This window comes from Cynocephalus volans, chromosome 1 (genome assembly GCF_027409185.1).
Source record: "Cynocephalus volans isolate mCynVol1 chromosome 1, mCynVol1.pri, whole genome shotgun sequence".
Classification (NCBI taxonomy): Eukaryota; Metazoa; Chordata; class Mammalia; order Dermoptera; family Cynocephalidae; genus Cynocephalus; species Cynocephalus volans.
The window spans coordinates 136045002-136070859 of record NC_084460.1 but is presented as its reverse complement, the minus strand read 5'-3'; the positions used below and the strand labels follow the sequence as shown (position 1 = coordinate 136070859).

The 25858-nt window shown below is 36.4% G+C and overlaps 1 protein-coding gene across 1 annotated transcript in view; it reads right to left on the bottom strand.

Moving 5' to 3' along the window:
- Positions 1-25858, bottom strand: part of IFT57 (intraflagellar transport 57) — a 55214-nt gene that overhangs the window by 16417 nt on the left and 12939 nt on the right. Inside the window, exons 5-6 of the mRNA XM_063113330.1 lie at positions 25463-25531; positions 13206-13328 (exon numbers count right to left, since the gene is read on the bottom strand). Of these exons, the coding sequence (XP_062969400.1) occupies positions 13206-13328; positions 25463-25531 (192 nt within the window). The remainder of the gene's footprint in view (positions 1-13205; positions 13329-25462; positions 25532-25858) is intronic.

Here is a 25858-nt window from a genome sequence, read left to right as displayed (position 1 = left end):
TTAACAATACTACAACAGCACCAAACTATATTCTGCTCTGTGAAGTCTTTAAAGAAAGCTTGCCTGTAAAAGTCCATCAGTGAATATTTCCCCTCATCCTCTGAGATGACAATGTGGCAGTTGAGTAATCATGCAGACTGCTCTAAAAATGTATGTGTGTCTAGTTAATTCAGGCAGTTTATTTTGATAACATTCACCTCTTTTTGATTATAGCAGGTGTTTCAAGGATAAATCTGCTGAAAATTGTATTTTGCTTAAACAACAGGAACATGTACATTTATGGCCTTACTATATTAAAAAGCATTTATTGTCTGGCAGCAATAGATACAATTACAAACATTTGTGACAGTAATTGAAGTTACTACTACTGCATGGAGTATCATGGAGACCAACTTATTACCACCGATGTTTACATTTGTTACTGTTAAGGGACGCCCCAACCCCTACTGACCTTAACATATGCATTCTGCTTCTGTACAAATCACTTGCTAAAATAAAGGGGAATAAACAGAGTAGCATGGCCAAAGCCATTTTAGGCGGCTCTGCTATTTTAGCCTGTTAAGTCCCTATGGGGAATCCAGGGTGGGGAGGGGCTACAGGGCTATCCACAAAATTAGCTTATGTATCGCTGGCTTGCTCGCACTGGCTAGATTGTGTCAGGTGCAAAAAATTTCCGCCTAGCTAAAAATAAAAGCTGTGAGAGGTTTCAACTCGGGGCTGTGCACTTCGATTGGCCTGCGTAGCCCTGGCTGCCAGAAATAAACTCTTTTCCTTTTCCTATCACCCGGTTCTCGTGGGCAAATTTCTTTTACCCGTCGGACGTTGGCCATAACATTACTGGTAATTGTAAAAGCTGATTTTTTAAAAATTTAGTACCTTATTTTTCTTTACATTATGTGAATATTTCTCAGCAAAAGGTCTGTCTACCAGAAAATCTATAAGAATTATAAATGTAGTTTCACTATTATTCAAATAATAGGGAGAATCCCATTTAATGACTATTATAGACAAAATATATTCCTGTATCCTAGCCCCTAGATGCAAGAATCCTATCAATATATCCTATCCAACAAGCAGAGAATTAAGTCTTAAGAAATGCTCTTTAGTCCCAAACAATTTATAAATCCCTGCAGGCCCAAAATATTTAGAAAAGCTAAATTTTATTAACACAGGTATGGCAGAATGTCAAAGCAAGTTGCTCTCTCCACTGCTTTGGAACAAGAAAAATACCCCTTTTTGCTTCCAGATACAGATTTGTCTACAATACTAAAATGAGAATGTTTACCACTGGACTTTGCTGCAGGATTTGGCTTTCAATTTGAAGAGACTTAGATCTACTATAGCAATTCTGTTGTGGTCCCTCCGGGTTCATTTAAATGGAATTCCACCTGCTGATTAACAAGGCCTCTCTCCTCCCTCTTAGGTTTTCACTCTCACAATGTCTATAGAGCCCAAGGGCTTGAGACTATTGAAATGCTTCCATCCTTAGCACAAGAATCTTCCCAAAAGTTTTCCTGCTGTGAATTACTCTAGGCAACACCTGTATGGTTTATTTACGTTAAAAAAAAAAAAAAAAAATCCAATTGCTTGGAGTTGAAATTTAAAGTTTAAGGTTCTTTTTACAACTGCAGTCTGAGAAAGTAAGACAGGTATAAAAGCAGTTCAGTGAACCAAAGGTTTGAAATAATTAGAAACCCATGCTGTAATACTTCCAAAGCCTCAAAAAAAAAAAATTTTTTTTTAATCTAAATGCCTTGTAATCAACCTAAAGATTTACATAATTACAAGAGATATTTTGGTGGAATGAAGGGAGTACCCTATCCGACTATCTTTTAGAACAACAAAGCAGGAAACATTTAATTATAATTCGGAAAAAAATCTAAGTCATTAATAAAAATTTTAATTATAATATCCACAGGGCATTAAAGCATGTTAGAACATTTTTCATTGTATTAAATACCTAATATTAAATCATCATAATATACAATATTTTAGTCCTAAGTACTGTGTAATTGAAGAAAAGGGCCTATGTAAGGTCTAGCTGAAAACTGATTTCACACTTTCTGCTCTTTATTTCTGGGCAACAGGAGTAAACATTATTGTTTACTTGATTTCTATTGTGGTAAAAACACACACACACACACACACACACACACACACACAAAAACCACTTCTGAATTGAAAAAAAATAATCCTTGTCCTGATAGACTAATAAGATTGATGATTTAACAAGCCACTTTCCTCTGGGTGAATGAATGAAGTTAAAAGACTGAATATACAAACGGACAACAGACAACAGCCAGCACATATACAAAAACAGAACTCCAACCCACAATCTACAGCAACCAGTCCAGGAACCCAACCACAACCTCTATAGCAATCAACCCAGAACAGTTAGGACTTAATCAATGACTGCCAGCTTCCCCATTTTTGCCCACCATTCAACTTCCAACTTAGGACCAACAGATAAAGCCAAATACCCACCCCTAAGCAACCAATCACATAGGATGCCCTACTGCTAATTTAGCCTACCTTCGGATTACCAGTCATCTCTGAACATATCTGAAGCCTTTCCCTTTTTCCCATATAAATCTTTTAAATTCCCCTACCTGCCTTTGAGCCAAGTGATGGTGGCTGACTCCCTTGCTATAGCGAGCTCCGATTAAATAGCCTTTGCTTGTTCTCATTTGGGTGGCATTCGTTTATTTCAACAAAGTCAAATAAATAAAAGTTTGCTTTCATAGTAAAAAGAAAACTCAAGATAGAATTTTATTCCTCAAGAAACAGCATTAAGTATTTATTTGGAGTTACAAAATTCATAAAAATACAGAAAATGAAAATCTTTATGAATATGTATCTACATTTTCTATTTCCCCAGAAATATGGTACATGTAGCTCAGTTGGCAGCTCAGCTTCAACTACTGTTACATTCAACTCAGCAATTATCAATCGACTCACTTAAAAATTTAAAAACATATATACAAGGGTACCTCAAAAAGTTCATGGAAAGATTCATATTACCTTTTAATTATATTTTTCCATGAACTTTTTGAAGTACCCTTCTATGAATTGCTATTATGGAATTTAAAAATTTTCAATCATATAGGAAAACGTTATCCTTCAATAATGATGATAAAGGACCCTGGAAGAGAGTCTCTCAAACAAGCTGAAAAAAGATAACAGCAGCTCCAACCTATAGGTTGGACTAACTGTACACTGTTGCAGCAATGAGTAATTACCAAAGATTTCTAAATCTATTTTCTAATTTAATCTTCATTTCTGCTTCCTGCTCTCTGTGTTTTGCCTTTCAACTGAACTTCCACCTTCAACTCCCTCTTGTTTCTCTAAAATGACTCATTGGCATGATCCATTTCTTGATATTGGTCTGTGCTCTCAGACCTTATGGTCCTTACTTATGCTTACCCATATTTGAGCCTCCAGCTCTTGTATGACTTTGTTCTGCCATTTCTCCACCCAGATTCTAGAGCTCCTGGTTTGATCCCAACCTGCTGAGCTTGGCCAAGCCATCTCTGCTACCTAGCACTCAGCTGGGGATTCATGGTAACCTTCAAACACTATAGACTGCCATTAAAGTTATGGTTTATAAATTGTAATGATGTGTGGAAATGCTTAAGATGTAGTGTTATATTTTTTTTTAAGAGGTATAATCTCAATTATATAAATAAAAGTACACAGAAATAGTGGCCAACACATAGCAAGTGATTCTTCTGGCACCATTCTAAGTGCTTTATTTATTTATTTATTTTTCTTTTTTCGTGACGGTAAGGGGATTGCAACCCTTGGCTTGGTGTCATCTGTACCGCGCTCAGCCAGTGAGCGCACAGGCCATCCCTATATAGGATCCAAACCCGCGGTGGGAGCGCCGCTGCACTCCCAGCGCCGCACTGTCCCGAGTGAGCCACGGGGTCGGCCCCTAAGTGCTTTAGATATGTTAATTCATTTAATCCTTTAAGAACACTTTGAGGGAGGTATTATAATACAATCTATTTTACAGATGTGGAAACTGAGGCACAGAGTAACTTGCCCACAGGGTCAATAACTAATAAGTGTTACAGCCAGGATATGTACTCAAGCAGCCTGGGTTCGGAATTTGTGCTTTTAACCAGTATGCTATATTGTCTCTAATAAAATTGCTAAAAGCCTAGGTTGTCAGTTCAAATACCATATCTGTCACTTACAAAGGCAAGACAGAAGCAAGTTACTTCTCTGTGTTTCAGGCTCCTCATTTGTGGGAAGAGACACCTATATCTCACAGGATGGTAGAAAGAATTAAATGAGTTAATACATGTGAGGTGCTAAGAACAGTGCTTGGCACATGGCAAACAGTAAATGTAAGGTATTATCATATTATATATACATTTAGTAGAGAAGAAACTAAAAAGATTCACCAAAGTGATAGTTATATGAATCTGATTATAATCTCATGTAAGGATATTAGACTGATATTTAAGAACATTCTTTAAATGATGAAAGGCATTAGTGCAGAAATTTTGTAAATTCTTCCTTATACTGATATAGGCACCAAATATAAAAGGGCTATGTTAGAACACAATAATAATAATGTGAGATAATAATTAACATGTATTAGGCATTAACTATGTGTCAGACACTGTTTTTTGGTACTTTACAATTCTGTGAGAAAATATAATTAGTTCCATTTTACAGGTAAGGAATAGGAAAAACAGAAAGGTAAAATAGTTACCCTAGGTCACAGAGTTAATAGTGGTATAATCATAAACTCTGGAAGCCTTGGGAAGGTGTGTGAGACAGGCTCCATCTTCTCTGGGTCTTCGTGGCTACCACAGTTTCACTAAGTTTCTGAAACTTTAGCTCAATAAATCAGGAAGTGACAGTAGAACTAACTGTGTGATCTCTAGCTTCTAATTTACAGCACACTGTCTGCCCCCTTCCTCCTTGAAACATTATTTCAATATTATTTTTATAATTAAAAATAAAATTGTATTTTAAAAAGACTCAGTGGTTAGGATAATTTTTAATTAGTTACAGATCCAAGTCTAATCTGAGTAAAATCACAGATGTTGTTTGATCTAACTTAGCTTAAATTCTACCAGAGCAATTGTGTAACACTTGTGGGCACCACTGTTGTGTCTAATAAAGAACAATAAAAAAGAGATAAAAATCAGAGGAGAAAACGGTATGAGAAATAGAGGAAAAAAAATAAGTGGAGTAGGACACAAGATGTACAATCATAGTGTACCAACAACACTTTTAGATGGCACCAGTGACTACTCTAGTGTAGGTATCCTCAGACTGCTTTTCTAAGGAATTGACGCCTGAGCCTTACCTATTTGGTCACAACTGAGGCATTACAAAAATGGCATGACCTACAATTTGACTGAATTTATTGACTCTCTTGGCAGGAATTCTGACTGTCTTTAGACACATTATTCCAGCTCGGGGCAGATCTGAGTTGGTCTCTGGGTATATACCTACCCTAGAAGCAATCACCAGGAGTATTCACTATAAATAGTGCTAAAAAGGGAACTACTAATATCTTTCATTCAACTCAGCATATAACAAAAATTCTTTATCTTCAGTTGTGGAGCATACTATTTGCATTTTTGGCAACATGTTTATTTTCCTAATTCTATTTTGTTTAAGCTAATATTAAAATTAGTTTGCATTCTTTGAGAACTGGCAACAGTAGCAAGTACTGCCAGATAACAGGGATAAGCTAGTTTAGCAATAAAAATCTGATTGCAACATTATGGTAAGAATACAAAATAAAATATTGGTATATGATAGGACTCATCAAAGCATATATACTATAGTATATAAAAAAAACAGAAAAGGAGGTTTACTTTTTTGTCATTCCCTGCTAGGAAGCATAGAAAGAATAAACTGAACTTGTGAGAGAAAAAAGCAAAATAAATATTTGACCCAGTGCCAAATAAAAATGGGTCTTATTTATTACTAATGCAAGGGTATTTTAAGGAAATTTATAATGGATTCAAATAATGGAAGCCCTTTATTGCTTATCTTCCACATCTCTAAGCTACTTGAAAGTTAATTCAAAGGTGACCAGTAAAACACATTGATCCCCAAATAGTTAATTTCTATTTTTCTCCTTAAACACAAAATTGAGATCTTTAAATGTCCTAACTAGCCTGTGTTGAGTAAAAGGTTATTTGGCCAAAAGTAAAGGAGTTTTGGTAGAGTCAGTAGTCAAGGAAGAATGGTATCTACCATGATGCTAAAGTCAACTTCTGATGAAAGAGGATAATGACTGTCAGAAGAGACCTTATATGTAAGCAGATTATTTTATTTTTATTCCTGAGACACAAGAAACATTTCTCTGTTCATTAGCCTCATTTTCTGAAACCAATGTACTTTATTTTTCTTAAGTATGCTGAATAAAGAATTGACCCCCAAGCTGCATTTCCCATTTGCCATATCTAAAAGACTTAGAAGAGTTTGTGAAATACTGGATACAAAGACCAAATGATCTACAGAAGAATTCTGAAAAAGTAATCAAAATCTAAATTCAAAATGATATCCGCATATTCTAAAAAATACTGAAAAAAACTTTATCTGATATTTTTGTTTTTTTTAATTTATTTTAATTTTTATTTATTTATTTATTTTTCTTAATTTTATTTTCTTGATATACGTGGTTGATTATTGTGGCCCATTACCAAAACCCCCCTCCCTCCTCCCTCTCCCCCCTCCCACCCAACAATGTCCTTTCTGTTTGCTTGTTGTATTAACTTCAAGGAATTGTAGTTGTTATGTCTTCTTCCCCCCCCCCCGCCCACCCGGTTTTTTAGTGTGTGTGTGTGAATTTATTTATTTTTAGCTCCCACCAATAAGTGAGAATGTGCGGTATTCTCTTTCTGTGCCTGACTTGTTTCACTTAATATAATTCTCTCAAGGTCCATCCGTGTTGTTGCAAATGGCAGTATTTCATTCGTTTTTATAGCTGAGTAGTATTCCATTGTGTAGATATACCACATTTTCCGTATCCACTCATCTGATGATGAACATTTGGGCTAGTTCCAATTCTTGGCTATTGTAAAGAGTGCTGCGATGAACATTGGGGAACAGGTATACCTTCGACTTGATGATTTCCATTCCTCTGGGTATATTCCCCGCAGTGGAATAGCTGGGTCATATAGCAGATCTATCTGCAATTGTTTCAGGAACCTCCATACCATTTTCCGTAGAGGCTGCACCATTTTGCAGTCCCACCAACAATGTATGAGAGTTGATTTTTCTCTGCAACCTCACCAGCATTTATCGTTCAGAGTCTTTTGGATTTTAGCCATCCTAACTGGGGTGAGATGGTATCTCAGTGTAGTTTTGATTTGCATTTCCCAGATGCTGAGTGATGTTGAGCATTTTTTCATATGTCTGTTGGCCATTTCTATATCTTCCTTAGAGAAATGCCTATTTAGCTCTTTTGCCCATTTTTTAATTGGGTTGCTTGTTTTTTTCTTGTAAAGTTGTTTGAGTTCCTTGTATATTCTGGATATTAATCCTTTGTCAGATGTATATTTTGCAAATATTTTCTCCCACTCTGTTGGTTGTCTTTTAACTCTGTTAATTGTTTCTTTTGCTGTGCAGAAGCTCTTTAGTTTGATATAGTTCCATTTGTTTATTTTTCCTTCGGTTGCTCATGCTTTTGGGGTCATATTCATGAAGTCTGTGTCCAGTCCTATTTCCTGAAGTGTCTCTCCTATGTTTTCTTTAAGAAGTTTTATTGTTTCAGGGTGTATATTTAATTCCTTAATCCATTTTGAGTTGAGTTTAGTGTATGGTGAAAGGTATGGGTCTAGTTTCATTCTCCTGCATATGGATATCCAGTTCTCCCAGCACCATTTGCTAAAGAGGCAGTCTCTTCCCCAGTGTATAGGCTTGGTGCCTTGGTCAAAGATCAGATGGCTGTAGGTGTGTGGGTTGATTTCTGGATTCTCTATTCTATTCCATTGATTAGTGTGTCTGTTTTTATGCCAGTACCATATTGTTTTGGTTGTTATAGCTCTGTAGTATAGGTTAAAGTCAGGTAGTGTTATGCCTCCAGCTTTATTTTTTTTGCTCAGCATTGCTTTGGCTATGCATGGTCTTTTGTTATTCCATATAAATGTCTGGATAGTTCTTTCCATTTCTGAGAAAAATGTCATTGGAATTTTGATGGGGATTGCATTGAATCTGTATATCACTTTGGGTAGTATGGACATTTTCACTATGTTGATTCTTCCAATCCAAGAGCATGGGATATCTTTCCATCTTCTCGTATCCTCTCTAATTTCTCTCAGCAGTAGTTTGTAGTTCTCATTATAGAGATTTTTCACTTCCCTGGTTAACTCAATTCCTAAGTATTTTATTTTTTTGGTGGCTATTGTAAATGGGCAGGCTTTCTTGATTTCTCTTTCTGCATCTTCACTATTGGAGAAAAGAAATGCTACTGATTTTTGTGTGTTGATTTTGTATCCTCCTACTGTGCTGAAATCATTTATCAACTCCAAGAGTTTTTTTCTAGAGGTTTTAGGCTGTTCGATATATAGGATCATGTCATCTGCAAACAGGGACAGTTTGACTTCATCTTTTCCAATCTGGATGCCCTTTATTTCCTCCTCTTCTCTGATTGCTCTGGCTAGTACTTCCAGCACTATGCTGAATAGGAGTGGTGAGAGTGGGCATCCTTGTCTAGTTCCTGTTCTTAAAGGAAAAGCTTTCAGCTTTTCCCCATTCAGGATGATATTGGCAGTGGGTTTATCATATATGGCTTTGATTATGTTGAGATACTTTCCATCTATACCTAACTTATAGAGAGTCTTTGTCATGAATGAGTGTTGAATTTTATCAAATGCTTTTTCAGCATCTATAGAGATGACCATATGGTCCTTGTGTTTGATTTTATTAATATGGTGTATCACATTTATTGATTTGCATATGTTGAACCAACCTTGCATCCCTGGGATGAATCCCACTTGATCGTGGTGAATAATTTTACGTATGTGTTGCTGTATTCTGTTTGCTAGTATTTTAGTGAGGATTTTTGCATCTATATTCATCAAGGATATCAGCCTGTAGTTTTCTTTTTTGGTTATATCTTTACCTGGTTTTCGTATCAGGATGATGTTTGTTTCATAGAATGAGTTTGGCAGATTTGCGTCTCTTTCAATCTTTTGGAATAGTTTATAAAGAATCGGTGTCAATTCCTCTTTGAATGTTTGGTAAAATTCTGCTGTGAATCCATCTGGTCCTGGGCTTTTCTTTGCTGGGAGCTTTCTGATAACAGCTTCAATCTCCTTTATTGTTATTGGTCTGTTCAGATTTTCCACATCTTCATGGCTCAGTTTTGGGAGCTTGTGTGTGTCTAGAAATTTATCCATTTCCTTCAGATTTTCAAACTTGTTGGCATATAGTTGTTTATAGTAGTCTCGAATGACTCCTTGTATTTCAGATGAATCAGTTGTAATATCGCCTTTTTCATTTCTAATTTTTGTTATTTGAATCTTCCCTGTTCTTTTTTTTGTTAGCCATGCTAATGGTTTGTCAATTTTATTTATCTTTTCAGAAAACCAACTTTTTGATTCATTGATCTTTTGTATTGTTTTTTGGGTTTGTTTGTTTTCTCTTCATGAATGCTATTTTTATTATACTAGTGGGTTTAGATTTTCCTTGGGTTTTTATGGCAGTGGTAGTTATTTTTCAGGAACCAAACCCAGTACTCCCTTGAGGATTTCTTGTAAGGGTGGTCATGTGGTGGTGAACTCCCGCAGTTTTTGTTTGTCTGAGAAATATACTATTTGCCCTTCATTTCGGAAGGATAGCCTTGCAGGGTAGAGTATTCTTGGCTGGCAATCTCTGTCTTTTAGTATTTTGAATATATCATCCCATTCCTTTTTGGCTTTTAGGGTTTGTGAAGAAAAGTCTGATGTTAGCCTGATTGGGGCTCCCTTATAGGTGATTTGACACTTCTCTCTTGCAGCTTTTAAGATTCTCTCTTTGTCTTTGAGTTTTGCCAGTTTGACTATAACATGTCTTGGAGAAGACCTTTTTGGGTTGAATACGTTTGGAGATCGTTGAGCTTCCTGGATCTGAAGATCTGTGATTTTTCCTATACCTGGGAAGTTTTCTGCCTCTATTTTGTTGAATATGTTTTCAATGCAATCTCCTTTTTCCTCCCCTTCTGGAATACCCATGACTTGGATATTTGAGCGCTTAAGGTTGTCTGATATCTCTCTCAGATTTTCTTCAATGCTTTTGATTCTTTTTTCTTTTTCTTTTTTTTGTCTGCTTGTGTTATTTCAAACAGCCCATCTTCAAGTTCAGAAGTTCTCTCTTCAACTTCTGCAAGCCTGCTTGTTAAACTGTCCGTTGTGTTTTTTATTTCGCTGAATAACTTCTTCCGTTCGGCAAGTTCTGCTACATTTTTTTTCAGGGCATTGATTTCCTTGTACATTTCCTCTTCCAGGTTCTGTATACTTTTCCTCATTTCATCATGATGTCTAGCTGAGTTTTCTTGATCTCATTCAGTTTCCTTAGAATTATCACTCGAAATTCCTTGTCAGTCATTTCAAGGGCTTCTTGTTCTATAGGATTTAGAGCTTGAGATTTATTATCTTTGGGTGGTGTACTTTCTTGATTTTTCTTATTTCTGGTATCTTTTCTTTGATGTTTATTCATTGTGGCAGTCCACAGGTTTGACACTATTGACTGACTAAGATGTTGCTGTGGTTGCCAATTTGGTATGGCTACCTCAGTGACTACTCAGTTGGCCACTAGTGCCTTGCATGTGTGGTTGCCTCAGGTCTTGGTCCTCCCTGGGGAGCCACCTATCTGGTTAGCTTGGACTCTGCCGGGCTTCTAGGTGATGGGGTGGTACCACAGGGTGTTGCTCCTGCTGCTGCCGCTTCCCCTGCTGCTGCCGCTGCCGCCGGCATCACTGCTGCTGGCTCTGCTGCCGCCAGCTCTGCTGCCGCCACTTCCGCTGCCGCCGCTTCCCTTGCTCCCGCCGCTGCTGCTGCTACCGCTGGTTCCACTTCCCCCACTGCTGCCGCTGGCGCCGCTACCGCCTGTGCCACTTCAATGTTAGTTTCCCTCTGGTCAGATGGCCCCGAGCTACTGAGTACATTTAGTTCTCAGCACCACCTTCTGAACTATTATCATCCTCCTCGATTCTGGGACAGCTGCATCTGGCACAGGCCTTAGGCTGTTTCTGTATTCCTCAGATCTCCTTAAGAACAATGCCCAAGGGTTGGTCTCTCCGATTCATCCTCCATGCTGCATCCACAGCTTCCTTCCACGCTTTTCGTCCCTGCCTTTTGTTTTTCAAACTGGATTACCTTCTCCATTTTAGAAGCCATGGTTCCAAGCACACATTTGGCAGGTAATTAACTAACCACTGCGAATTAAATAAAGTGGATACCCCCCAGAGGCGAAGGAGATGGACTGCATGTGATGGTTCGCTATGATCTGTTTGGAGTCGGGCGTCTGCAGGTTCAGGCTGGCAGTGGAAATGGTCAGAGAGATACTCATCCCCCTTTATCTGATATTTTTGAATGCTGCCTATAAGGCTTTATTATATAATTAATTTGGCACAGTATATCCTCATAAGATTAAGGCTGACAGTATAGCATTATGGTAAGAGTTCAACTTTCAAGTAGTTAATTCTTCCTCAAATCAGTAGAACACTAATTCTCCAAGAAACCAGGATTTTGATAATTATAATATTGGTCCGTTACAGAATTTGACCTGTGCTTAGGTGTGTAGAACAGTATGTGTTAGCATTTACATTTATATTCTTTCTTTCTTTTAAGTTACTTCTATTATGTGGAAATCAATGACTGTGCTTTTTTTAAAAAAAGACTTTATTAAGTTCTAAATGAGATGTTTGACTTGAAGAAGTTACTTAGCTTGAAAGTAAACAAATTAAACAGCTTCCTTATGGGATTAAGCTGTACTTGAGAGTTCCTAACTGCACAATTATTTTAACATGTTATTCTACCTAGAATCACAATAATAATGATTTTTAATCTTATGAAAAGAAATTTGTTCTGACAAAACCAAGGAATCAGAAATTACATTTTAGGGAAAAAAATCGTATTTTTGCAAATTAAGACTTCCAGTAGAGATCTAATATGTGAAGAAGAAATTCTTATTAATATACTCACATATTTACATATAAGAGATATGCAAAGAATTCAACTCCAATGTAGTCAAACAATGATTGGGTAAATATATAGTAACAGCCTGCAGGTTTGTCCATTTACCTTGGCTAGTGTTTGTTCCACAGCTGTTCACAGAGTAGAAAGACCTCTGTTGTCCTTATTCTATTCTGGGACTGCCCTAGGAATCTAGAGGCTGCTTCTTATCTGTTCTGGGATACAGTTTTACAAGCTCAAATCCAGACATTGTGAGAATGAATTAGCTTCTAAGGCACTCTGAAAACTGCAATCTTCGTAGGGCTTCTACTTAGGGGCGGACGCAGAACCACACTTTCAGAGTAAGAAGCTTCCCCAGAACCTTGTTTCTTAATACTGGGAGCTTATATCCAGCCTCCAAGGATGAAAATCCTCCTTTAGTTTCTTTACCTATCTGTCTCTAGCCCATTGTGTAGAGATTATTACGCCACTAATGAGAATAGTTTTGTCTAGTCATCTATTAGCTTGTACTTATAAAATAGTAGGTAAAAAGGAAGCAGAAATTTGATACAATGGTCCAGTTCATCTGGTCTAATCCCTAAATCTTATTACATATGATTTCTTGATTATTTTTCTTAATATTTAATTTTTAATCTTATGAGTGTGTGCTGGATTACATAAGGCAGCTTCCAGGCTGCCATCTGTTTTTCCCTCCAGCAGAGTTCTAAGCCATATTCTAATTCTAATCCATTGGTATATTCATAAAATTCCTATTCACCTAAACAAAATATGATTTCTAAGAACATACATTGAAATGCATTTAGAAAATACCCCTTGATCCCAGGGAAGTAAGATGTGTTCCAAATCATTCTCTCAAAGATCTCTTCTTTGCTTGTTGGACCATATTACGTTACTTATTAATTCAACAACAATTGTTAAATCCCTATTATGACAAAACATTGGAAACTGAAACCTACTGCCCCTCTTAAATCATTTGTATAATTGGGAGTACCCCTGACCCTGAAATTGACTTTTAAAAATGTTTTTGAATAAAATGTGTTCTCTCTTCAATACCTTATTGTCAGTCCTAATCGTGACTTTCAGCTGTGGTAGTACACGTTCCACTTCCAGACTCCATTCCGCAGCATCTGTTGTGGATTCCAAAATATCTTCTTGTTTGGCAGACTCGTTCATGTCCTAAGAAAGGAAAGATATCACAAGATTGAGAGTTTATAAAAAGAAATGGTAAAATTTTGAGGCACTTTAGCTGCACTGTGCGACTTAAATCAAGGATGGTAGTGTTAAAATTACAGTGGCAGTAGAAATTCTTTTCTGTCCTCTTACCCATGTTGAAGGAAAATAATGTACAACCTGGTAGAATGGCAAAACAAGTATTAAAAAGAAGCAAATATATGATTAAACTATGTTTACAAAGAACAACACTTTTGAGATATCAGATTGAACTCCATGGGAATACAATCAAATGGACAAGCAATTCAGGTATGTCAATTAGTAACAGTAGAGGAGATACACTTGCTCACTCATGTTTGGTAAGAAAACATTGTTTTAGTTTGAATTTATTATAATGAAACACACACCCAAAATCTGAAAGACAAAAAAGACACAATCCCAGAAGGAAAGGTCTTATTTACAAATTTTGTATTCATAGTTAAAGTGATATTTGGTTAGGTCAAACTATAATGTAGCTTAAAAATGTGATATACTATAGGCATACTTGAACTTAAATAGGGTGTGGGCCAAATCTCTGTTTGATTTCTGCCCTTGAGTAATAAAATCAATTCATTATTGGGTTTTTTTTTTGTCATTTTTGTGACTGGCCGCATGGCGCTCAGCCAGTGAGCGCACCGGCCAACGCTCCCAGTGCCGCACTCTCCCGAGTGCGCCACGGGGTTGGCCCAATTCATTATTGTTTTTAAATCACAAAAGAAACATTTTGTCTGCTTATTTTTCTAGACCTTCACCTTTCAGCATTAATTATGTGTGGACCTGAAAATGTAAATAATGTACAAATTAATGATTTAAAGATAGAACCTAAGGCATTAATTTTGGTAGCAATTCTTCCTTTAAACTCCCTTGATAAATTATAAGCAAATCTAAAAAAATTATGTATGTAGAAAAAAAGAGACACGAGATATAAACAGCTAAATACAATGCATGAACCTCATATGGATTCTAATTTGAACAATCTATAAAAAGATATTTTTGAGGCAATCAGGGAAATTTGAATATAGGAGACTATTGGATGATATTTAGAAATTGTTATTAATTTTATAGGTATAGTATGGCATGGTGGTCATGTTAAAAAGGCCCTATAGTTAGAGATAAATGCTGAAACATTTACAGGAGAATTGACATGATGTCTGAAATTTACTTTAAAATACTATGGTGCAAAGAAAAAAAGGGGGGGGAGCATTAGATAAAACATTATTGACAAAATATTAATAACTGCTAAAACTGGGTAACGGTGTGTAAAGTTTCATTATCTTATTCTCCCTAAATTTGCATATGTTTGAAATGCTCCACAATGCAAAATTTAAAAATGAAAGACTACACAAATTCATGGTGAAACTATATTTTAATATGAATTTATGTCATTAGAAGACAATTCTTAATTGAAAGCTCATTAGATTAGTCTTTCCAATCCAGGCTAACACTAAGTAGAAGATTAACCTTATGTTGGGGTTTGTATTTTTGTGGAAGCTTGAGGTCTTTAGGCATTTTGAACTCACCCCTGACTGAACCTCTGGGGCACTGAGAACATAAGAAGGCTTCTCCTACCTCCTAGCTCATATTAGCAAGTCCTGAATAGACTCAGCCTTAAAAGGAACACATATTGCTTTCTGTTCAAAAATTCAGGGAACTATATATTTTTAACCTATTTGAGGACAGATAACTAATACCCGCTTTTCTACTTTATGTGTTCTGAATTTATTCAGTTACATTCCATCTAGAAAACCAGAAGTGTAAAAAAAAAGCACAAGGATTAATTTAAGTAAAATGTGGAAAATCTGAGTAAAAAGGGCTAGATTCTATTTTAGACATTAAAGTGCTTATTTAAATATAGAAATATTGTATTATTTCAAATATGTAATAGAATGCTGTAGAATTCTATATAAATTGAATCCAGTATAGCACAAGAGCACCATAGCTGGGGAGGGGAAGGGTGTAGCATTCATGAGGTAGGCATATTATACGCGAATATGTGTGATGGTAGCAAAGAGACACTGGGTGTCCCTGTTGAAACCTAAAGCAATGAGGAAGCTTCTCTGTCATGTAAATCCACATTGGTATCCATAACATTCATATGCTTGAAAGAGCCAGCCTTGTGCACACTCACTGGCACACCTGGGTACCTGTCCTGGGCTCCAGGTGGCCCAATTCGGATTAACTCATTTTCTATACCAAACAGGATAGAGCAGTGGAGGTGGGGATAGGGATGTATCACTGCCAGTAACACGTCAGCCCTAACACTCGGCACATGTGTGTGAGTATTCATACAAGCTTCCTCCTGCCAGGCTTATGGGAACCCACATCCCAATCTTGCAGGACCAGGCTGAGTTAGGAGGGCATGTCTTCTCAGCAGCAGTTGTGCATGATTCTTAATAGACTGTAGATACACTGGTCACTGATTTAAAAATAAGTTTGATTTATGGACCCACCGTTTGGGTGAATCAAAGCTGCATGCTGTTGCTTAAATACCAGAGCCAGAGCTCTCCAACCCTATTCCTTCATTGCCACCCCTCCTTCTTCCTCTCCTTACAAGAGGGTGAAGTCCAGAGTCACCAAATGAGGCCAGAGGGAACAACCATCCACATTCCCACTTTCTTCAGGCTTAGATGTAGGATTGCTCAAGTTGTAACATACTCAAAATTTTTTACACAAGGAAGGACACATTTCTCTTATTTCCACAAAGGCAAATAGATTTGCAGTTAACCCTGTTTGAATCAAATTCAGAATCTGAGTTTGTAGGATTCATGAAGCTCAAACTCTGCATTAGGATATCCTGGTGTATAAGCTATTTGTTTTTATATTGGGCCCTTTAGTAAGTTGCCTTTACCTTTAGCTTATTATTTGGTTCCCTTAGACAATGATTTGTTAACTCCTACTCCCAATGTCCTAAAATGATATAATGTAGGAGTTCAAAAATTGTCACTCACTTTAGCCATAATAATGTACTGGAGGGAATGGTCTAGTTAACTAAATGAAGAAAGAGCAAAAAGAGAACATTAGGCTTGGTAGACCAGCATTAACTTATTCAAACTATACCGTCTCTTTCAACTTGCATGTTTGCACATCTATTTCATAACCTTATTCCTCACTCAAAATTTCTTAATGCCTAATAACTGGATACATTAACTGGGCAAGCCCTATACATGAAGTATAAATCATTTTAAAACTCTATACTATGCCTAGGTTACAACACTTTGAGAAATCCTTTTCTTCCCAATTGTTTCTCCGTTTAACAAATGGTATTTTATGTGGGGCTATTAGTAAAAGAGAAATAAACTGTTGTTTTTGTTTAATCAAAATTTTATATCACCACGACAAAGTCCTTCTCTGAAACATTAACTAAGATACAGCATAGCTCTTGGGAAATTGCATTTTCCAGTTACTGCTGCTGAAGAAGCAATTAGAAGCTCAATAAAACACAAGCTATCTAGAAGTCTCATTTATAATTAATTAATTTAACCAATAAGCCATTTGTTAAGCTCCTACGACATTCAAGCTGAAAATCCAGGCATTGTGCTCAGTGTGGAAAGATAAAAGGATATAATCGCTGTGTGCAGAGTTTACAGCCCGTTAGGAAGAATCTGAGGTCAGTTAATGGGACTAATAATTGGTCCTAGGTAAAAGGAAAAACTGATGAGATGAGAACTGATCCTAAGACTGCCAAAGGAAAAACTGAAGATAACAGTGTAAATCATCCCATAAAGTAATCTTGGGCTCAAACAGTGGGGCACACCATCAAAGTCAGTTCAAGGATCAAACATGTGGCGTTAATAGCCTGCTCGAATCCTATTCCAACAAGCAATCTTCCCCTCTCCCAGGTAATATTAATGAGATTGTTAAGCATCTGAAGAAAGACTATGTTCTGTAAAGATTATATATATATATATATAATATGGATTTATAAGATATACATATACACATAATACATAACAGGTATGATAAATATATATATGTGTATGCATGTATATACATAATGTATGTATGTATGAGATGGCAACCTCGTGGATATACTAATGCCCAGATTCAACTGAAGATCTCAATTCACATACCTACTGAGAGGGACTTGCAAGTCCTATTAATTGTCAAGAATAAATAGCCCCAAGAATCACAGAAAAGGGAACTAAGTAGTCTTGAGAATCACAACAGTATGGTGTAAATATTAAGAGGATGGGTCTGGAACCCCATCTTTGCTCAAATTCCACCTCTATCACTTACTAGATGCTGACCAAGTTACTTAACCTTTCTAAATCTCAGGGTCCCTATCTGTAAAATGAGGATAATAATAGTATCTTCCTCACTGAAAGTGTTGTGAGGATTAAATGAGATGACGTATTTAAAAGGCTTGCACAGTACATGGTTCACAGTAAGTCCCCAATATATTTTAGCATTTATTATTATCGTTAGTATATGCCAAATGTTGTACCAGATGCTTTTGCATGTAGGTTAAATGCCCAATAACACCACCATACATCAGGTAGTCTTATTCCCAATTCTAAAAATGAGAAAACAGAGGTACAGAGGAGTTAAGTAACTTTTCCATGTCACATCATTAGTAAGTGGCATGTCCAGGCACTTTAGAGATCAAGCTCTAAAATACCTGATCATACGTCTCCTATCAACCCTTTGTCATATAGGTTACAACTATTTCCTTCCAGTTTATCACTTGTCTTTTAACTTTATGGTGTTCCCTGCCCCACTTACCTATAATATAAAGTTTTAATATTTATGCACTCATATATATTAATGTTTTTATGTTTTTGGTTCTTGTCATGCTTTTTCGTACCTAATTCAACCCATGAGTATAACACTTGTCACTCATGTTTTTAATATTTTTTGTTCCTTATTATTGTTGATCCATATTACTTGGGCATAATATATGAGGAAAGAATCCAGCTTTTTCTCCCAGTGAATAACCTGTTATCTCATTATCTTTTAATTGAGTTTTCCCCATCGGTTTGCATTGTTTTATATACTAATACCACCACATATTTGGATTATTTTATGGACTTTGCACTACCTCATTAATCTATTTCTGTGTCAGTATTATACCTTTTTCAGACTTACAAGAAATTGCACAGATAGCACAAAGAATTCCCACATACCTTTCATCTAGATTCCCCAAATGTTAGCATTTTCATAACCTTGAAGGTAATTATGAATAAAGGGATAATGTTCATATCAGGATGCTGAGATATGGGGAAACTTTCACATTTTTCTTTGTATTTTTTCTATGCTTTCAGTTTTTAAAAAAACATAGAAAATATTTTACTTAAAAAAAAAAGTTTTTCAATAAGCAGGTAAGTTTGATTAACTTCCAAAAACTAACTGGTATAGGTGGTAAATGCTTTAGGAGTTTGAATGAAAAAGTGAAGTATGTTCTAATGCAATGGTGAGATTTAAGTTTGGCCTTACAAGGATGCATAAGGTATAGATAGGCAGAAAAGAGACAAGCCAAGTGTTTCAGTGACGAAATAACCCAAAATATTGAAATAGGAATGAACATGACTTGTGAAGACCACAGTGAGAAGACAGACTAGGGGCTTAGAAAGGTGAATATTGGGAGCAAAGAAGAGTTAAATACATTGTGAATGACCTTAAAATCTAGGCTAAGGAATGTGAATTTTGTACTCCAAGACAGAGAAGAGGCAAAGAAGAATGAGAAAGGTACAATGACTTCATTTATTTATCCAGCAAGTATTTATTTAGTACCTATTATGTGCCTATACTGTTCTAATCCAAGAACAGTGAATAAAACAACAAAAGTCCTCATAAACAAACATTCTAGTTAAAGATTTTCGGGTTGTAGATTTATGGGTCATAGGATTAAATGGGGCTGGAATGATGAAGGTGTCACTGAAGAGGCAGAATTTCAGCTGAACCCTGAATATTTGAGTCAGATAAAGATACAGTGAGAAGGTATTTTAGATGAGACAAAGGAAAAGAGGATGGGATGGGAGCAGACATGCTCACTGGGTGAGAGGAGCCATTCAACTGGAATAAAGGGCTTGTGGAAGAAAATGTTGGCTATGTGGACAATGTCAAATTGCAAAGGGCCTTGAAAGCCAGACAAAAACTTTGTTCTATAATCTATATAAATGGACATGTAGGCAATGAAATGCCATCAAAGGTTACTGAATTCAGAATGACCTGATAAAAGTCATGTTTTGGTAAGTCAGAGGAGCAGGGTAAAAAAATAGTTTGGAAAAAGGTGGGAGTGGGATTGAAGGGTGAGGACCAAAGACCATTTAAGACATTACTGTTATATAGCCTAGACAGGCGATGAAGAGGACCTGGCCTTGAAAGATAGATTGAGGAGGTGGATCTGAGAGATATTTCAAAGGTAGCATCCACAGGTCTTACTACCTAGATGTCCTGGATGAAAATAAATCAGTCAGATATTCAAAACACTAACAGTGCCAGGGGTGGATGGTGGGTGGTGATGGGGGGCTGGGAGGTGGGTGGGTTTAAAGATTATAGGGTTATAGAGAACTGAAAAAATTCATATATTCTGGGTACCCATCTAATATACTGAATTATGTAATAAATATTTGCTATTAGTGTTGATTCAGGAAACATAACCTATTCATAGAATGACAGCTCTCAAATGATAACTGAAAAAAATCATTATATTATTTTTCATCTGATTACCCTTAGTTCTGTAGGGGAAACTTTGTATGACAGCAAATTTAGTCTAGTGGGCCTTCAATAATAATCTGCATGACAGATTATGAAAATAAAGCCATGACATCAGCAGGGCTTCCTACTTTACATCAAACTGCAAGCTTCTTCATAATTTATATGCTATGTAAACTTCTTACTAAAAATACTCATGGCGATCTAGGGACTTATTTGTATTGAGGGGTTGAGGCTTTTTCTATTCTCCTGTGGCACATAAGAATGTTGTTACCTAATTCCAGTCTCGAGGAAAGATGAAAAATAAAAATGCAACTGCATATTCTATGCCAGCACCATGCCAGGGGCTGTCCATAGTTAGATTACATTAATCTCAGAACAAGCCTGGGAAGAATTATTTGTGTCCCCATTTTACAGATAAGAAAGCAGCATCACAGAGAGGTTAATTAACTTGCTATGGTCATGTGGCTAGTGACACACAATCAGGATTTCATTAAGGCTGCTATCTCTACCATAGCATCATCTGGAAGGGACCTTGAAAAGTCCTTGCCTCCTACTTCTTGCTAGGCCCACAATAAAACCAGGATGGAAATAAGGATCTCTTTTATTTCAAGTGTGGATTCAAAAGCTACACTAAAGATCAAGCAAAACTCTGTCTTTTACACCCAGCAAGAACTGCTGTTTGAGCCACCTCTAAGCAGTGACAAGCAGAGCTTTTTTCTCCAGCCCACATTTCCTATTCACCTCCAGATGTAAAACTGATGGGGTGGTGCAGTTTAGTTACCAGAGAAATAAAAGCATATAGTCACAATGTGTTCCATCACACTCAAGCATGTGGCGTTTTCAATCATTTCTCCTGTGAAATACCAACCGTAGACTTCTCACAACACAGATAGGAGGCCTAACACCCAAATGTTTTAGGAGAGGAAAAGAAAAACAACATTTTCCTCAATGGTAATTTATGGGGCAAGTTATATTGTAGAACAGCTTTTCCCTCCTGTATTAGTCAGAAAGGACATTTTGTCCAGAAGAAAAGTGTAAATTATATGTAAAATGAAAAAAATTTAAAGTATTTAAGATATTAACCAAAGCACATCCTTCTTCTTTTCCTCTTTGATTTGCAGACTTGCCTAGATGACACTCTAAACTAAAATTGAAATGACATTTTTATTCTAAGCCCATATTTTTAAATTCCCTTCAGCTTTTGCTTTTTAAGCTAAAATGTCTCTCATTCTTGGTACAATGAATTTTTTGCTAAGTAATTAAAAAGCAATTGTGTTTAAACCTTTTGAGATACTTGGTTTCATGCTGTATAACTCAGGATTTGGTTTCTAAAACCTCAAATTTAGCATCTCAAGGAAGAATAGTATCTATGGCATGTTTGAAAAAAATGTTTTGAAATGAAGTGATGGGCATTTAAAAATAGAATTCAGAGAGCACACAGCTCCCTCTTGTCTTTTTTCCACTGGGGGAAGAAAATGACACATCTGCATTATGCTGCCAAAATACTGTTGCTGTGATTCTGTTGAGTTCACAATGGAGAAGGGAGCTACAAAGACCACTCATAGTTACAGCACAGCCTCCATGAACACTCAAGCAGCTCCATCTGACATACTCAACTCGGAAGCAGAAATGACCAGTACCCGCTTTGTTCACACCTTGCCACCAAAGCAAAGCCTCTCTTCCCCACTTCCACCCCCCACAGCTCTGAACATTCTGTTATACCCCTAACAATACGTACCATGCCCAACTGTCAGAGCTTTAATTCAGCACCATGTCCTCCCCCATGGCCACTTTCAGGGTGGCTTTGGCTAAACTTCAGATTTTAAGAACACTCAGGAATCAGAGTGACATAGAGAATGTGGAATTCTGTGGGCTAGCTTTGAAGCCTAATATGCATTCCTAATGTTTTTCTTCTAAGAAAAGCTACTCAAAATCCAAATAATCAACCTACAAATGAAATTCTGGAAAATGAAACAATCCCTCACTAATTGCAGTTAGTTCCCTGAAAAGCATTACGTTAGGCAAAATCATAACTGGGGTAAGGGAATTAGAGGGGAAAATCACACAATGTGAATGGCTTTAAACATATTTTTTCAAACTTCAAAGTAAATATGTTCTGACAAGCACCTACTTCTAAAACAAGCCCATTTAATCACTGTTTAAGTACATGTCATTGATAGGAGGAACACTTCTCTTGGAGTGTACCTTTTTCAATGTTCATGAAACTACTGCTATGTCATGATCTGCTTAGGCAGGTGTTTCAAGTTTAGTCAATGGAAGACAGTATCTCTTTACAAATATTTCGCATTGGCAGTTACAGGCTTCAAATATGTTGTGGTTGTCAGGAAGATGGACCAGCAGATCCTCTTTCAAGGATGGACTTGCTGCCCAGCTGCAGAGAATGTGGCCAGCAGACAGCCTCCTGCTGTCAGCTCCCAGCTCCCTCAGGGTCTGTCTGACCTACAGAGCCACCTCACCTGGGAGTATGGCCTTCCCGGGGCAGCCTGCCTCCAAGAACAGAGCCAAGTAAGTAGGCAATGCTGGCTCCAGAGCTACTCAACAGGTTGACCAAGTCTTTGTCAGGTCTGCATCACACCTAGCCTTCTCCCTCTGCTCAATCCTGCTTTCCCCTTCCTTTTACACATGGCTATTTCTAATAATCTCTCACCCCAAACTCTCAGTGTCTACTTCCAGAGAATACAACCTGTGACATGTCATTTTCATTTGCCTTCCCTCTGCTTCATTTTGTGACAAATCTTGGGAAAATTCTTGTGTATATCCAACTCCCGATATTACCATGATACTTAAGAGCACAATTTTCAGGGTGTAGACTTCACTTCATTTAATAAAAGGAATATAGGTGGATTTCTACCTGCATTATACTACATGGTACATAGAAGAGGAAGCAATTATTGTTGCTAGTTCTTTTCTTTCTGAAGATGAAACTATACCTTGCCTATAAAATTATAAATATAAGATAGTACATTCAGGCATGTATTCACTTGATATTATTCATTATCAAGCAACTTCTACACACCTGGCATAGGTGGAAAAAAACTATAAAAAAACTCGCGCTCTAGAGGAGTTTGCATTCTAGTGGCTGAGACACATAATAAACAAATCAGTAATTAATATAATACAATTCCAGGGTCTGTGAAGAAAAATAAGGCAGGGTGAGAGAATAGAGAATGATTGGAAAAGAATCTATTCTCTTAAAACTACTGGTGGGGAGGGATTGCTGTAATACATACATTCCTGGGCTTGCATAGTCACATGTACACTTAGTAAATTAATTTCCTCAATAGTATGTACCATTCTCATTCTAGTGAAGAATTCATCACATTCAATTTTACTAAAATAATATTTCTTCTGCATTGTGAGTCCACCTGCTGTATGAAACAATCTTAAATCTATGTTACTAACCTATATAGCAATTCTGTCTTGGGGAAAGAGCAGCCTGAGCCATCATAAGCTATAGTCAGGCACAGCTGTCTCAGGCAGATGGCTTTGGTGGGCAATATCATAAGCTTGCCAGATTTTTTAAAATATGAAAGGGTTTTCTGCCTCATCAGTATTTCATGGCTGACCATCCACAAACACCTGGTGTTCAGACTTCTTCCTCGTGTGAAAATGTAACCATACATAGTCTTAGCTCTAAAGAGTATACATTATATAATTTTTATCCAAATGATTTAATACTCAGATAATTTATAACAGCACAGGTAGGAGAAAGACACTTCCTCATACAGATTGAGATGAAAATTTGAAATCAGGACCAACAGGGACTTGGAACAGTGGTAAAGAAAGGCAAATTAAATTACTTTGCCCCTTCCCAATACTCGAACTACTTTGTTTAGAGGAAATTCTAGGTGGCCTTCACAGTCCACTATTTCTACCGTTAATATAAATCTGAATAACGCAAAATGACAGTTTCTGAGAGTAACTGTGTATATATCTCTACTTTTGTTTTTCTTCTCATACTTTACCAGCACTTTGTCATCATTTTCAATGCATACATTACATGAACACCAACACCACAGTGTACTTGTTCAAGGTGGAAGTCAAACCATACCTTACCTTGTTGAACTCTTGTTATGAGGTAATAGGAAAAAAATCAGTAGACAGAGTTTGGAGAAAGAGTTCAAATTCACATATTATAATTCATTAGCTTTTAAAAAGATTAAACTGTCCCAAGGTGATAAATTTTAGTGTTTATATTTGTAAAATGGAAATAACATCTACCCAAATATCTCACATGGTCAGCAAAAGAATGTGTTTTAAAGTACTCTGAAAACTACAAAATGATCTGCAAATATAAGGGGTTATTACAACTGGAGTTTATTTATTTGATTTTAATGTTGACATATTATTCTTATATAATTTAACTGATCAATAAAAAATACCTTCATTCATTTAAGAAGTATTTATTTAGTACCTTCTGTATTACACTACAAAGAATATTGAGAAAATCAGATTTGAGGGTGATTGTGGGGAGAAGATGTGGTTTTGGTTTTTGCCAACACTTAACTGAGTGAGTACTTTCTGTGTGACAGATATTATTATAGTGCTTTACATGCAGTAACTCTTTAATCTTCAAAGACCCTATGAAAAATATACTTTTATCTCATTTTACAGATGAAGAAGATGAGGCACAAGAAGTTTAGAAACTTGCCCAAGGTCAGAATCACTCAGGCAAGTCATCCGCGACATTATAATACATCTCAAGTTGGGCAGAAACACACAAACATACATATTATTAAAAACAACTAATGAAAATTAACAATACTAAGGCAGTAAATGACAAATGAAAAGATCATCCTGGGCTGGGTGGTCAAAGAAGTACTCATGGTATAAAACCAAAACTAGATCCAAACCTGTTTTGAGGATTAAGATAAGAAAGATTAAATAAAGGCATATAAGAATATTACATTACACAAGTACTTTTTTGAGGGTGCAATAGGTATGTATTTCATTGAAATATAATATACACATAGAAAATATATGTACATTTGAAATATCTCATTTGGTATGTACTTTTTTACAGACTGGATTTATTACATAATTAAAAGAGAAAAAACTGATTTAAAGCAATGTCTGACTACCTATCCACATACCAGTTTTAATATAATCCATTTCATTTCAAGACAATTTGATTCTGGTGTATCATAATGAAAAAACTTGAAATAGAATAATTTTTGTCTTTCCATAATAAAAAGTGCCATCAGGCAAATTAATTATTTTCCATGGTCTAGAGAGGAGTCTGCCTCACTCTCCCCTCTGGATTTTTATATTTGTTATAACATTTTATATATAGGAAGGTAATTTTGAGAGCTACTTTTCAAATGACAAAACAATGGCTGACCATGGTTTCTACTCATTTCAATTTACAGCAGAAGATGTACACTGATTGCTGGTTGGTCCTGTGTATCTACAGTGAAACTTACCAAGCGATAGGTCTGGGCCTTTAAAACGTTGAGATCAATAAAGTTTTCTTCATTATCTGTCTCCTCTTCCTTAGAAAAATAAAATAATTTAAAAATAATTATAAAAAATTATAATTTAAAAAATGTTTTTCTAGCTTTCACATACATAACGTATATGCTTAATACAAAGACTAATGCAAGAAAGGGTACTTCAAAGCCTAGTAAGTGCATGCATAAAGTAGGGCACGATATTAACAGCTCATCTGTTTTATGAGGACTTGATCATGCCATTTAAATAGGATCTTTTTTGCAGTCACTGAAGAAAGAAAAAAGAAAAGGAAGGAGAAGGAAAGGAGCCATTGCTATAAAGGGACAGATAAACATAAAAACAGGAGCAGGAAACAGCCCCAAGTGGCA